General features: G+C 32.3%; 2 protein-coding genes across 2 annotated transcripts; one reads left to right on the top strand and one right to left on the bottom strand.

The window, feature by feature from the left end:
* Positions 1–1,474: 1,474 nt before the first annotated feature.
* Positions 1,475–2,075, bottom strand: LOC124953870 (cuticle protein 7-like). The gene is made up of 2 exons (XM_047505872.1): positions 2,055–2,075; positions 1,475–1,946 (listed from the first exon to the last, which is right to left on the bottom strand). The coding sequence occupies exons 1-2, from the start codon at positions 2,073–2,075 to the stop codon at positions 1,542–1,544; spliced, it is 426 nt and encodes a 141-aa protein (XP_047361828.1). The 3' UTR covers positions 1,475–1,541.
* An 865-nt stretch (positions 2,076–2,940) lies between these two features.
* Positions 2,941–15,673, top strand: LOC124953869. Its single transcript, XM_047505871.1, has 7 exons — positions 2,941–4,478; positions 4,665–5,147; positions 7,637–8,525; positions 9,701–9,890; positions 10,653–10,680; positions 13,219–13,566; positions 14,036–15,673. Exons 1-7 carry the CDS (start codon positions 4,467–4,469, stop codon positions 14,351–14,353), a joined length of 2,268 nt encoding a protein of 755 aa, XP_047361827.1. The 5' UTR covers positions 2,941–4,466; the 3' UTR covers positions 14,354–15,673.
* The last annotated feature ends 339 nt before the right edge of the window (positions 15,674–16,012 follow it).

Below are 16,012 nucleotides of genomic sequence, written 5' to 3'. Positions count from 1 at the left end.
AATTTCGTTAAGGAAGAGAAGATTAATTTTTTTCCTTCGTTTTTGTTCTTTTTTTTCTTTTTTTTTTTTTTTTGTTTTCGTTTAATCGTACAACCTTTTCTTTTTTTCTATTTATTATTATTATTATTATTATTATTATTATTATTATTATTATTATTATTATTATTATTATTATTATTATTATAGTGTATCATACGTAAATACCGAAGAAGAAATTATTATATACCATATCTCATCGATTATGTTACATCGTACGTAACATAATATAAAAGTGAACAAAATTTAATTATTAGATATCTATAATAAACAAAAGGAAAATTGCATTGGAAGATGCATCGAAGGATTTAAAAAATAATAAGCTATATCATCTCTTATTAATTTTATCCTTAAGAAATTTTCTTCTTCGTAGTATTATTGCCGATCATTCTTTTTTAGAATTGTTCCTTTTCTACAGGTACATTTGACGCCTGCATTTTTTTCTTTCTTTGACGAACCTATAAAGAAAAGAAAAAAAAAAAAAAGAAAATAGAAAATAAAAGAAAAAAAATAGATTTCATGAAAGCTCCCTCATGATGATGATGATGATGATAATAATAATAATAATAATAATAATAATAATAATAATAATAATAATAAAAGTAATAAATTCGAGCGCTTCTTAAATAAAAAGAAAAAAGAAAAAAAAAAAAAGAAAAGGAAAGAACGCGTCCGAACAGAAGTGAGTTAAACGTTAAGCGAAGAATTATACGTCGGATGACCTTGAACGATCATCGCACCCGGAATTTTCATCCGGAATGATCTTGAAACGAGCATCGAAAGTGAACCGATGAAGTGAAGGTACGTATGTTCGTATTATTTCTGTTCTTCCCTCATTTTTCTTTCTTCGGAATTTTTTTGTTTTTTTTTTTTGACTCTTATCCTTGATATCAATCCTTGACCGAAGTCAATCATTTGGACGACACGCCAAGGTCCGATTGATTATCTCGTATGTTAATTAAATCTATTCCATTCGGAGAATTTATGATAATACGTAGAAAAATTATGTATTATGATGATTAAAAACTAAAAAAAAAAAAAAAAAAAAGAAGTATAATGCGACGTAACCTCGTCAATCCGACTAGTTTTTTCCCATTGGCACGAACACTTGATCGCCATAAGAGATTCCAAATACGGGAACAGGAAGTTGATCGATCGCAATAGATCCAGTAGATTTGTCATTGATCGACGACGTAATCTTTACGGTTTTCTTTGATTCCTAATTTACATATAAAAAAAAAAAAAAAAAAAAAAAAAAAAAAAAAAGAAAAGGAAAAATGGACGTTAATTCAGAATCCGACAATTAAATCAATTTCCAAGGGTAATCGATATTAAATGAAGAAAATTTTCTCGTAACGTTTTTTACGAGAAAATTTTCATACCCTTCTCCACGTACATGCAAATTATTTAAAAGTGATTTAAAAATCTTTATCCTTTATTCTAATCCTAAATCCTTATCGATTATTGTACATTGTTAATTTAAAAAAGAAAAAAAAAGATTTCTTTCAAATGATCTTTACCGATACATTCGTACGTTCCTTCTCGTTTTCAATATCTTTGGCCATTTTTTCGGCGATTATAAAATCTTCCAAATGAGCTTTACTAGCAACAACCGATACCTCAGCTGTATCTTCATTTGGAATTGTCTGTAACTGTGGAAGATTTGTAGCTACTACACGAAAACCATCGTCGTCGGCAATGTACTCGGTACTTTGTATTACACCGTTGTCATCGACGTAACTGTATGCACCATGTATTACACCATTTACAGTTTTGATCTCTGATCTCGCCGAGTCAAGTGTACTATAACCAAAGCTATAACGACCTAAACTATCCTGATAGCCAAGAAGTACGTTCATTATTGGACTACCAGAACTCTTTAATATCAGACAATACAATAAACATGATAACTGAAAAAAAGAAATATATATATATATTAGAAGAAATATAATAGAAATTCTATATATAGATATATATTAGAATTAGAAAATTTTCAAGAAAAAATTTTCTTAACTTACTAATAATATTCCTCTCGTCATTCTGATTCGATCGTATGTGTGTAGTACATACAACGAGTCCTCAACGTCAAAAACTATATTAACGAAACGTGCAACTCGCCGAAAGAATTTATATATGCAGGCAAAAACTAATAAACGAAATACCACACCCCTGTAACAAATATTCACTTTTGCGTTGCTTTTTTTTTTCTTTTTTTTTTTTTTTTTTTTTATATAAATATTTCCTTTTGGCATTGATTCTTTATTCGCGTATAAAAATTCTTATGTACGATGCGAAATAATATCGAAAGGAAAAGGGGAAAAAAATTGAAGATAAAAGGAAAAAACAAAAAAAAGAAAAAGAAACATGGAAGAATATAAAAGACGTAAGAGAGAAGAAGAGCAAAGAAGAAACTGGTCGGTACGATGGAGTACGATACCAAGGACTCGAACAATAACAAGTACTCGTCTTTTTCTTTCTTTATTTTTACTTTTACTTTGAAATCCGGCTTCGAAGTTTGAAACGCTAGCGATAAGTTATTTTTTCTTCTTTTTCTTTTTGTTTTTTTTTTTCTTTTTCTTTTCTTGTCTCCCCATACTCAACCGGAGATATATAACATCTTGCTTTGCCCTAATGCGTCGATCCTCAAGGTTCTTCAACTCGAGATATCATAACGTCAATATTTGTATCATCTTGTATATTTTTTTTTTTTTTTTTTTTATTTCTTTCTTTCGTCGCTACTATCAGAGAATTACGATGTTTCATGAAATTAAAGTAAATAAAAGGGATTAATCGAAAATAAAAGTTTTTCTTAAAAAGTTTCTTATGCTTTTTTTTTTCTATTTTTTTTTTCTATTTTTTTTTTTTTTTTTTTTTTTCTTTAGATCGATCAGTTTTACCATAGAAAAGATCAATGAAAGATCTAAATCGATTATAATGTTTTATCCAGTTAACGTGCAATCTCTTTCCATATCTCCTAAGCAAGGTAAGCTTCTTGTAAATTGAGCATGGTACAACTGTGGTGTTATAGTTTGCGGATGAACGTTAAGGAAAAATTTCTTAGTCGTGAAGTTTTCTCTTTCTCTCTCTCTCTCTCTCTCTCTCTCTCTCAAGGCCGGAGAAGACACACGATCCCGTTTTCATTTCTACGGTTATTGGATGAGACACTGGCATGAACGTCAAGGTTCTAACGAGAACAAGTAGGATATCAACCTTTCAAATAAATAGTTTCTTTCTTTTTCTTTTTTAAATCTACATATACATATTATTCTTCTTTTATTTCAAATCGTAAACGGAGATATTTATTTCAAAAATCCAAATTACTTTCGAAAGAGTTATGCTTCTAAACGAATCATAACGAGATCAAATAAAACGATTCGACGAATTATTTACGTAGAAAAGGAAATTTTTTTAATAATTTTTAAGATTAAAAAAAATTTTTTCTTTTTTCTTTTTTTTTTTTTCTCCTTTAAATATTATACACCCTACTGAAAACTAGAATTAAAAAACCATAATGATCTTCTTTCTCACAGATCCATAATGCGTAATTTAAACGTGAACTATGTAAATGAAAATAATAGAAATCCAATTGTGAACTCCTTTTAATTTAAAACAGATCGAATGGACAACGTTACGTCGGATTATATAGTAAAAAAAAAAATTCATTTATTCTCGACAACATCGACAAAAAGGAAAAAAGAAAACAATTGGTCGAATTACGCGATTATTTCGTGACAAAAACGAATAATCGAGAATCTTTTTCGATCGTTCCAAATCGAATGATGTAATTCGGTCGATGTTGAGAAAAAAAAAAAAAAAAAAAAAAAAAGAAAAGAAAAGAAAAAGAAAGAAAGGAAGGAAGAAAAAAAATGTAACGGATAACCTCGAAATTTTGATCTCTAATTTCGATTCCACGTGACAAGTTTCTTCATCTCTTTTTCTATCTCTCTCTCTCTCTCTCTCTCTCTCTCTCTGTTTTTTCGATCGGAATGCGTGGAGAATTTCGACGTTATAAGGCTAAGAATAATAATAATAATAATAATAATAATAATAATAATGATGATGATGATAATAATAATAATAATAAAAAAACGAAGAATAAAAAAGAAAAAAGGCGAGATCAAATTCGTTCTTAGGTGTAGTAGACGTGAGACGAGGAGAAATGTCAATGTCATACGTATCAAATTTTATTGAACAGGGCAATGCGTTTCCTGTATATCGTCGTTCCCTCCGCAATAACGTAAACGTGTGCCCCAGGTTTTTCTGGTTGGGATGCCTTGCGGGAGACTTTTTCCCAAAGGGGTATATAAAACCGTGTAACGAAGGTAGATGAACAACACAATACGTAGGTACTTTGGCGAGTACTGTTCACTACGGCAGCGCTAAGGAACCAACATAATCCAATTATAATATCTCCCTCTTTGAGTTTCATCATGAAATTTCTCGTGAGTATTATTATTCAAGCGTTATTATTATTTAGAAGGGCGCAAATGAAAAAAAGAAAGAACAGATCGATCGTTTCCCTTTTCGTTTTATCATTACCTTTTTTATCCCAAATCAAAAAATTCCAATCCAATTCTTTTATATCAATCTAAATATTATCAATCTACAATTGGAATCATTTATTTTAGATCGTATTTACCGCCATATTGGCCGTTGCCATTGGTCATCCTGGAGTTATATTGAATTCAGCCCCACTTGCTTATGCAAGATTATTACCCGGTGCGCCAATCGGATTGGACGGACGAGTAGTTGATACTCCTGAAGTAGCTCTGGCGAAAGCGGAACATGCGGCAGCTCATGTCAACGAAAGGATCAATCTTGCCAACGAAGCTGTTAAATCTACTGAAGTTCTCGTACCAGCGACATACGGTGCTCCTCTTGTCGCACCTCTTCTTAGTCCGGCATTATCATTAACGGCAACTAAATTAACCCCAGGTGCACCAATTGGTGCCGATGGACGTGTCGTTGATACACCGGAAGTTGTCATTGCCAAGGCCGAACATGCTGCCGCACAAATCAACGAAAGGCTGGGATTGGCTCAGGAGGCTGTCAAAGCGACATCCGCTGATCTTCCGTTAGTCGTATCCTCGCCTCTTTTATACGCGAAATATCATTGAGACAAATCTCTTGTGGATCTTTTCTTTTTTTTTTTTCTTTCTTTTTCTTCTCTCTCTCTCTCTTTTTTCTTTCTTTCTTTCTTATTTTTTTTTTTGTTTTTTTTTTATTTTTTTTTTCTTACAAATGTATGCCGATTTTATGTCCGACCGCGATTTCCTTGCTCAATCTTCTTACCATATTAATGTAAATAAATGACAATTCTTCATAAAATTTTTCACTCGTTACAAACTTTCTTCTCGTACGAGATTTTTCTTCTTCCTTTTTTTTTTTTTTTTTTTTCTTTTTAATCTTCGTTCCTTGATGTATCTTTAAGATGGTTAGAAAATTATCTAATACATTTTTCTAATCATTTTAATAAATAATATTGGTTCATTATTGTCATACCCGATTATGTTTCAATCTTTACCATCTAATACTTTCAAATTTCTATCCTTGTATAGAATAGTAGTAAAATAATTTCTTTTTTCTCTCTCTCTCTCTCTCTCTCTCTTCAAAAAATTAATCAGACGACAAGCGTTATTAGTTCATTCAATAATCGAATCGTATGATATTGTAATTTTTTTCTTTTTTTCTTTTTTTCTTCCAAATCTTTGATAACAATCGTTTCATTTGTCATTACGAATCGTCTCATAACCTTAAATAACTATCTCAAAAATTATTTTACAATAGTTCTTATTGCACAATAAAGACAACGACAAGAGGAATAATATAGAAAGGTATCTTTTTTCTTAAATCTATTTCAGCGTTACGCGTATTACGTCCTTGATTAAAAAATATACATTAAATTTGTAAAAGTTTGTCTTTTGATAGAGTTTCGTGGATAAACAAAAGGAAAAATATGATTCACCTTTCACAACGTCGAATAAAAATCCGATCGATCAATCGATTCATACGTGATGTAAGATCACGTATAAAAAAGAAGAAAAAAGGAATAGAAAAAAAAAAAGAAAGAGAGAGAAAGAGAGAGAGAGAGAGAGAGAGAAAGAACGACTACGATTCGTTTCGAGATATGACATAACTCATTGATTAAGTTCATAGCAAAGCTTTGATTATACAAGTCCACGATGATATCAACTAAATAGGACAATGAAAATCTTCCGTGACGTAGTCATAATGTAAGCAACCAAGCAAGCAAGCAAGCAAGCAAGCAAGAAAGCAAACAAGTAAAAGTACTTTCCCGTTCTTTTATTTCTTACACGATTTGATTTGCTCTATGTCACGGGCCATTGGATATAGGGGCACGGTAGCCATGGCTTTTCACAGTGTCAAGAACCATTTGTCGACAGGTTGTGCCAACTTACAATACCCGGTCTAAGGGAAAGCAATTATCATTGATAGATCATTTCGATCGAACCGACATACAGCGGCAGCAACGATCCACGCTTGTCGTGCTAATAAATTAATGACCGTTCCTAATGGCTGGACCAATGACAGGGGGCGCGGTCGGTCACGATTTAAATATTATTTTCAAAATTTCTATTCTTCTCGATTGATCGAATGTGTTAAATATTCATTCGTAAGTTAGTAATCGCTCGTACAAAGAGAGAAAAAAAAAAAGTAATTGATGCGTCGTTCGTAATCAAAATCTGATCTGAATGCAAATTGAATAAGATCATTTTGGTGTTAATAAAAAAAAAAGAAATGAAAAGAAAAGAAACAAAAAAGAAGACAAAGGAAAAACAACGGAATGATTCGACGAAAGAAAATAATCATGATTATTATGATCGCGATGATAATATTATGTTATACTATCGTGTTTGCAATCTTATCATTAATTTCTATCGAGTAACAACAAAAGGGTTTACTTTGTGGTATAATAAAATGAAATATCAAATTTCCATTGAAAGATCAAGAACTCCATTTAAATGTCAAGGGCAGTTAGCAAAAGGTGGTGCATCGAGGAAGCAAGTAATAATACTATCCCTTTTTCCATCTCACGCCTGATTCAAAGTTCCCTGGAAGGAGCGGTGGGTTAGCCCGATCACCTTTGACTCCCTCCAGGTAGATTACTTTTGTCCGAGAGGGGGCGGTTGATCTCGAGCTATAAATGATACCGTCCGACCATTCTCCAGGAACACAAAACGGTGAACCGAGGAACGAAGGAGGTGTATATGTGATAGGAGCAGGAGGAGGAGCAGCAGCAGCAGCAGCAGCAGCAGCAGCGGCAGCGGCAGCGGCAGCGGCAGCAGCAGCAGCAGCAGCAACAACAACAGCAATAGCAGCAACAGTAGTAGTAGAATTACAAGCGAGTACTGGTTAAACCAGCAGCGCTTTGAAAGAGAAGAAAAAAATAAGAAAGGAAGGAAGAAAAAGGGAAAAAGGAAGAACCCCGTTCCTCACAACCCCCACTCACCACTTACAACAGGTCGTCATGCAAGTCTCGGTAAGTATTTTCGATGCCTTAAGAAGCGACCTATCGTTAGCCAACTCATGGCCGTCTACCCAGGAACAAAGGAAAGTGAAAGGTTAAATCGATATATAGATTCGGGTCGTTTACGTTCACGAGAAAGTCATTCTCGATGGTGCCACCTCGAAATCTACTACTACTCGAGTTACATACTTGATAGATACTTCATTTCAGATACTCTTACTGATCGCTATGATCGCGAGTACCAGGGCCGGTTATATCGCCCCCGATTCACCCTCATTTTATGGCGAGCCACAATTAGAAACCCAACGATCTCCAACAAGATTTCCACCACCCGCACCAGTTGGACAAGATGGTAACGTTATCGATACACCCGAGGTAGCACAAGCTAAGGCTGCACACTTTGCCGAATTTGCTAAAGCGGCTGCAAGAGCCGTCGAAGAGAGCAAGAATCAAAAGGCAACCTTCGACGATTCTTCAAATCCTAGAGCAACCTTGTCGCAATCATACAATAATTATCCTTCGAACGTTCAACAAACGTCTCCACCCTTATACAGACAACAAAATTATCAAGCAGCTTATCAACAACCTCAACCAGCTTATCAACAACCTCAACCAGCTTATCAACAACCTCAACCAACTTTCCAACAACAACAACAACAACAACAACCCTTTCCTTATCAAAACAATCCTTTACCACCTTTACAATCTCAATATAATCATCCTGCTGTACATCCCGTTAATCCTCCTACTTATCAACAAACGACGCAATACGAAAAACAACCACGGCCAAATTTCATTAATCAAAAGAATAATAACTTTGGTCCACCTGCAAAAGCTACTTTCATTCCTGCTCCTCTTGCCGAGGACGGGACCGTTTTGGATACGCCCGAGGTCGCTGCCCTCAAGGCAGCCAGACTCGCCGAACTCGCCGATGCCGAGGCCAGGGCCTACAAGTACAGTGCCGCCGCTGCTAGGAAGTTTCCTGGACCTCAAGGTCAAGGTGAGTCGCGCTTCTACCAACCCAACCGACAACTTACGTACGTAAGCTATATCGTCAATCCTAAATATTTCTAATCTTTTCAAATTTACCATATCACGTACGAAAAGAACTTGATATCATTATTAAAAATTAAATAACGTTAGGATAAATAAAAAGACAAATTTTGTCGATGATTTGTTGTTTAGAATTTGGACAGAAAACAAAAAGAAAAAAAAAAAAAAAAAGAAAAGCAAGAAAAAAGTAATTGGAAATTTTTTAACTACTACATCGGATCAGCAAGTTTTGATAAATGATAAAGTTTTCACTTTCTTTAGGATTGATCGAGTTCAAAAATGATTCTAGTAAGACTCAAGAGAACAAACCGGTTCTTTGCTTGAGATAATCTCTTATTGTTCAGCTCTCTTAACAAGTAAATCTCTATCCATCTATTTCTCTTTATATCTCTCTTTCTCTCCTTATGTCAAGTTCCAAATCGATCGGATTTAAAGAGCATGAACAATCCAATGAACAACCTGTTAATTAATTTACAATAAATAATTTACACGAACATTGCATTATTTTTTAAAAAATAGTACAATGAATAGAATAACTTTTGCTTGAATACTCCGAGATATAATCGGTTTCTTAGTTAAAATGAAAATTTTCGATTTTCACAGGATAATCTGAAAAACTGATAATTTTCAAAGATCCGTCAAGTATCATTAATGAATTTAATAAGAAATATAACAAAAGAATAGGATAAGACGGAGATCTATATGAGACTCTCGCGATTCAATAGTTAATTGCAATAAAGGTCAGATGCTTTGACAGTACCGTTAGATCGTCGAACACCGCAATTAAATAATAAATATAAGTTCGCGTTTCTAACCAGTGATATCATCGATTTAACTAGATCACATTTTCTTCCCCTTTTTATTTCTCTTTAAACGCGAGACAATGAGAAAATCATAAATATTATTACTATTATTAATTTTGATCAATGGAAAATAATGTCTCTGTTTAGTTTCATTTATTTAGATAAAAAAAAAAAAAAAAAAAAAAAAAAAAAAAAAAAAAAAGAAAAAGAAAAAGGATTCATATATTTCTAACGTCTAAACTATTGACTAACTCTCAATGTTATTTTTCACGTTTCTTTTTCTTCCTTTTCTTTTTTTCTTCCCTTTTTTCTTTTGCAGCTTATCCCGAAACTCAGGCTGATGGACCATCTCCGATAAATTACAATTCGGCAGGTTCGCAATTTGGTCCCTCTTATACAAGTGGATCATCGGCACAATCCTTCGCGCCACAGCAAGGACCTTTTTCTAAATCCTTCCAACCTGGCCAAGGATATCAATCACATAATAATTATCAATCGCCGCAGTACGTGTCAGGATCTTATTGATCACGCACGATCACAATTATTATCATATGCAAATCATTTGTAAATAATACGTATCTGAATAATTTAGATCTATAAAGGAAAGAAAGGAAAAGAAAAAAGCATTAAACAAAAAAAAAACAAAAAAAAAACAAAACAAAAAAGAAAACATAAAAAAAATTCACGATTCTATTCGTCGGACATTCGAAATCTCATTTTAAGCGATCAAATTTATTTGTTCCTTTCTTTTTTTCTTCTTTTGTTCGTTTCCTTTTTTCTTCTTTCTCTTTTTTTTTTTTTTTTGTATTCTACCGATACTCTTTTTGAAATGTGATAGAATAAAGACTGTTGGAAGACTTTTACAAAAAAAATTAATCCTCTCTCTCTCTCTCTCTCTCTCTCTCTCTCTCTCTCTCTCTCTTATTTCGTATTAATTAGTTTTGTAAATACGATTAAAAAAAATCGAATGATCGAAACGGAATAAAACGAGTAAATCATACGTCCTCTACGTTAAAATTCACATACGCATACGTGCGCACGTGTATGTATTTGACCGACGTAAGATATTAAAAAATCGAAATTTTTTTTATTTAAGTTTTACACATAAACCACAGGTCAACCTACATTCGATTCGCTCGTGGATCGTAGCGAATTCAATACTATGACGTTCGTAAAAATGATTTTTGCGATCTAGTTAATAGGAACGTTATTCCAGGGCCGCCTGCATGACTCTTTCCTTTTTAACGTCTAACGAAATTTCATATTCGTAGAAACGACCTTGAGCCTGATGCAATTTTTGTAAATTCGATAATAAACACGATGATTACGTGTAATTTCTATCTTTTATTATTATTATTAATTATATATATGTATATATATATATATATATATATATATATATATATATATATAATTTATAAGATAACAAAGACTCTTTTAATTATCCACTTATGAAAAATGTCATAATAAAAAATGACGAAACCCGATAGATAAATACATATATCCATCGAATTTTAACGAAGATATATATATATATATATATATATATTAATTGACAATTAACAAAATAAATATATCTGACATTTGATACGTCAAAATGAATTATTTCCTATCGATGGTAATACGATCTATTCGAAATATTTTCACGGCCGATTGAACCAAATAGCAGTTAAATCATTTCGAATTGACTGACAAGCTGTTGTCCGGAATCTTGATCACTATAACAGATAAACTCTAACTAAAATTTTGCGCAATAACTTCCATTTATCTATCTATCTATCTATCTATCTATATGTCTATCTATCTTTCATTTAAGTAAATAAAGTGTCAACTTCGTTTTTTCGCATTGTCATAGTATTTATATATCCACCTTTATGGATCCTTTATAATACAATAAAATAAATTAAAATTTAAGTTCGAAAGTTAAAGGGTTAACTTCTCTTAATTTCAATATCGCAGAAGGTCCTCTAATCAACGAGTTGCGATTTATATGAGATCGGCAAATTGTGGTAGAAAGAGGAACACCTTGAAAGGACCTAAGGTGGATCTATGATCCAAGCTAGTCGTCCGTGAATCGGCCATGTTCGATAAACCACAAAGAAAAGTTTCGTTACAACGGGGCACGATTGATTGCACCGCTACTTTGCGGTTTACATCGTGCGATAAAGTTGACATCATTGCGTGTGGGAAGAAGAAGAAGAAGAAGAAGAAGAAGAAGAAGAAGAGGAGGAGAAGGAAAAGAAAAATCTTTGTCCTTTGACGGCCAAAAAAAAAAGGATCTCATTTTGATCCAATATAAAAAGAATGACAATTAAACGACTATTGACATGATCGCGATGATCGAATTTATCAATCTTAGAAAATACTTTGTATAATTAATTAATTAATATCATTTGATTTATTGATTATGTCGTATCATATTATATATAAATAATAAAATCAATATTACATATATATATATACATATATATATACATATTAATTAATTAAAAAAGAGAGAGAGAGAGAGAGAGAGAGAGAGAAATTATTGATAATATTGAAATTAATTTTATTTTCAATCAAACAAATTTTTTCCATCGATCATAATAATTGTGATTTCAAATTAATTTGAAATAATTCTTAAAGACATTGAAATGAATTAATTTCGATAAAGATCGAGAAAAATCAATAATAATGATTTTCCTCAATGATATTTTGACTTTTATTTTGAATGTGATAAAAAAAAAAAAAAGTTTTGAATTAAATTAAAGATCTAAAAAGATATTAAACAAGATCGCCTATGACTTTTTCTACGAAGATATTTTTCGATAGGATTACTATCACCCAACGAGTTGGAATCAAATCTCTCGGATGTTTTTACAAGGATCATTGTTGCAAATATCCCACGTTTCACCGCAAACGATGATAATAGTAATGTTCAAGGATTTTTTTTATTCTTTCTTAATTATATCTCAGACAGATCAATGCAGCAAGGGGATAGAAAATAGATAAGACATTTTTTTTTTTTTTTCTTTTTTTAGATTCTACGCACCCTAATAAAATATTATTAAAAAAAAATCGAGAAACGTTTACTTATCATTAAAAAAAAGAAAAACAAATCAATTATTTTCGAAGAATTAATCACGTTTCGAGTGTAAAAAAAAAAAAGAAATAAAGAAAATTATAAATCCAGGATAATCCTGTAGATTGGTCACGGTCAAATAATATAATCCAGTATCGACATGATCATATTAATAGGAACCTTCTTTGTTCTTCCTAAGCGCTAACAGAGACCAAGCGGGAATGTTCTTAGGGTGGCGCAAGATCCTATAAAAGCGTGATCGATTGATCGCCTTGGCGCACTCCCTTCTAAGACGTCCGTTTTGTTGCCGGTGGTGTGTCCCAGCATCACAACGAGATGATATTGCTTGTAAGTGATCCGAAATTTAAAAAAAAAAAAAAAAAAAAAAAAAAAAAAAAAGATACAAAAAACCAAAACAAAAAACAAAAAGTGAATTCGAAAATCCTAGGGGAAAATATATATACGAAGATATCGTCGAGAAGAAAGTTTTTCAACGTTTTGATCATTCGGACTGATATTAAGGAGTTTCTTTTCCTTCTATCTTTTCTTTCTTCACATATATATATATATATATATATATATATATATATATTTTTTATTCGTCCATTCATCTCTATTTTTCTTTTTCTTTTTTTTTTTTATCTATCTATTGTTCTTCTTTTTTTTTTGCTTCTTCTTCTTCTAAAAGTTTTCGGGGAAAAACGTCATAGTGAAGTGCATTCAAGAACTAGACGCAGCAACCATAATTAGGAATGATCGGGTGACTTTTGTTCCAGATAGTACTGTCTGTGCTCCTCGTAATGGCGAGCACCGAGGCTAAGTACATATTGGAACCCATATACGAATATCGTGGACCACCGGCACCCCTATCGAAAGATGGTAGGGTATTAGAAACCGCGGAGGTTCTACGAGCACGTAACGCACACATGGCGGCACACGCGGAAGCTTTGTCGAGAATAAGAGAAATTGAAAGAAACGATTATAACGAGAGGATGGTGAGACCTACAATGATGTCACCTATTATGTCACCAATGATGTCACCAACGATGACAATGAAAACTAACACGAGAACGCGTTCGATTGCTCCGCTATCGCCCGATGGCCGTGTTCTTGACACTCCTGAGGTAAAAAAATTAAAAAAAAAAAAAAAAATAAAAGAAAAAAAAAATACAAAAAAAAGAACGAGATTATTATTACGAAATATTTTCATATTGTCCGGAATATTTTCAAGCGCGATAAAGTAACGTCGAAGTATATCTAATCGACAAATTAAAAGTCATCATTTCTGAAAGAAAAAATTCCTGAAGTTATCGATATGCGTATGTTGATTTAAAAAAAAAAAAAAAAGAAAAAAAGAAAAAGAGTACGATCCACTGATGACCTTGCATGACCTTGAATTTCGATAAAACAATCTTTCATATTAAATACTTATAATTGACATTATCGATAAACCCATTAGAAATAATCGTCACTATTTAATAATTGTCAATAATTATTGTTCTGTTTATTACAAAACAAAACAAAACAAAACAAACAAACAAAAAACAAACGATCACCACCAACGACAACAACAACAACAACAACAACAACAAGGTGGCTAAGGCAAAAGCTGCACATTTAGCTGCACATGCACGAACAACCTCAAGACTGGCCGCAGCTGCGGCTTCCGCAGCAACGGCGCAATACCGATTGGACGTTTACGATGGCCGTAGAAATCTAGTATACCTGGCACCTGTTCGAGTTAATTATCCAACTGTATCCCCGGTAGGATATCGAGGACCACCTGCACCCATTGGACCTGATGGACGTGTCATCGACACTCCGGAAGTTGCGAGAGCTCGTGCTGCTCACATGAAAGCACGAGCCCACGCGCTTGCAATGTTATCTCGTCGCGAGAATAATTATTATTAAATTACGAACGTGTAGAGAGCGTCCAATAATCTATATTAAGTTAGTTAAATTTAGAATGTGTCATCTCTATCTCTATTTCTATCTACATCCGTCTATATCTGTCTGTCTATCTTTCTCTTTCTTTCTCTCTCCCTCTCTCTCTCTCTCTCTCTCTCTCTCTCTCTATCTCTCTCTCTCTATCTCTCTCTCTTTCCTTTTTTGTTCTTTGTTAGATTTAAGATAACGAAGTAGTAACGATTGGATCGAAAGTTCTCTTAGGCTTTGTGATAATAACAATCTGAAGAAATAGAATCGTTAACTGAAGAGATTTAATCGATTTTTAAAACGATCCAAGAACTTTTCAATCACCCTCTATAGAATTTCTATTTCAATTAACAAAATTATTGCGATATCAATTTTGAAATGATCTCTTATTTTTTTTTTTTTTTCTTTTTAGGAAATAACACCCATAAGTTGTTCGTTCGGAATTATTTACGTTATTATTTGTAAATTCGTCAATTTCCGTCGAAGGTACATATTTTTTTTCTTTTCTTTTTTTTTTTTTCATGATGAAACAAACGCGACGACAATCGATTGTCCTATTTTATGTACGCCCCTCCTCCTTCAAATTCCCACCCCGCAAACTCCAAACATAAGAGGGGTTCATCGATTTTTTTTTTTTTTTGTTATTCAAATCGTTGTATCTTATTGTATATCTCTTGTTCGAGGTATAAAAATCATGAGGAAAGAAGTGTTCGTTCGAGTTTTCGTCTATTTGAAAATAATGAAATTTCTTTGTTTATGTAAGATAAATAAGATTTCTATTTGTTAATTTTTTTTTTTTTCTACAGATATTAATTAGAAAGAAAGAAGAGAATGATGGTTAATTCGATAGAGACGATTATGTACCTGATTTTTCCGTCGTCTTTTCTCTCTCTCTCTCTCTCTCTCTCTCTGTCTCTCTGTTTTTCTCTTTTTCTCTCTCTATCCATCTATCTTTGTCTCAATAGTTCGACAGAAAACTCAAATGATCCTAATCAAAGCTTATCACAAACTATTGTATATAGTTACTTATCGTAAATTTTTATTATTGTAACACGTTAATATTTTGAATCATTTTCAATTTCTAATCCTGAGAATTAATTTTCTCTTTAAGAAACACATCCATATATATATATATTTATAACGGCTGTATATATAATAAAATAGCCAAAGGTTTGGACAAATATCAAACGTCGAAAAAAAAGAAAAAAAATGGAAATATTGTCTAACATTTTATAATATTTCATATAATATAAAATATTATAATGTCGTGTTATATAATAATATTTATTATCCCCCAACACCTATATCTATAAATGTATATATATATATTATTATTATTATTATTATTATTATTATTATTATTATTATTATCTCTATATATCTAGAGTTCTATTACCTCGATATTTTTTTCTCTCTCGAGTAACAACGAGATATTCTGGCCTTTGGAAACTTGTAATTCTACTCGCTTTGAGTGGGCACAGCTTGCACTCCTTTTCGAAACCTACGTAAATTTTATGTTACTTCTCACTGTAACATACAATACGTACGTATGTACATATATAGATACTTAAATATAATATGTACATTTTGATTGCGTCAAACTATTCGCAAATATTTCTTCAACGATATATGTAT

Source organism: Vespa velutina, chromosome 13 (genome assembly GCF_912470025.1).
Source record: "Vespa velutina chromosome 13, iVesVel2.1, whole genome shotgun sequence".
In the NCBI taxonomy this organism is placed as follows: domain Eukaryota; kingdom Metazoa; phylum Arthropoda; class Insecta; order Hymenoptera; family Vespidae; genus Vespa; species Vespa velutina.
The sequence above is the reverse complement of the archived record's forward strand: the minus strand, read 5'-3'. Positions and strand labels throughout refer to the sequence as shown.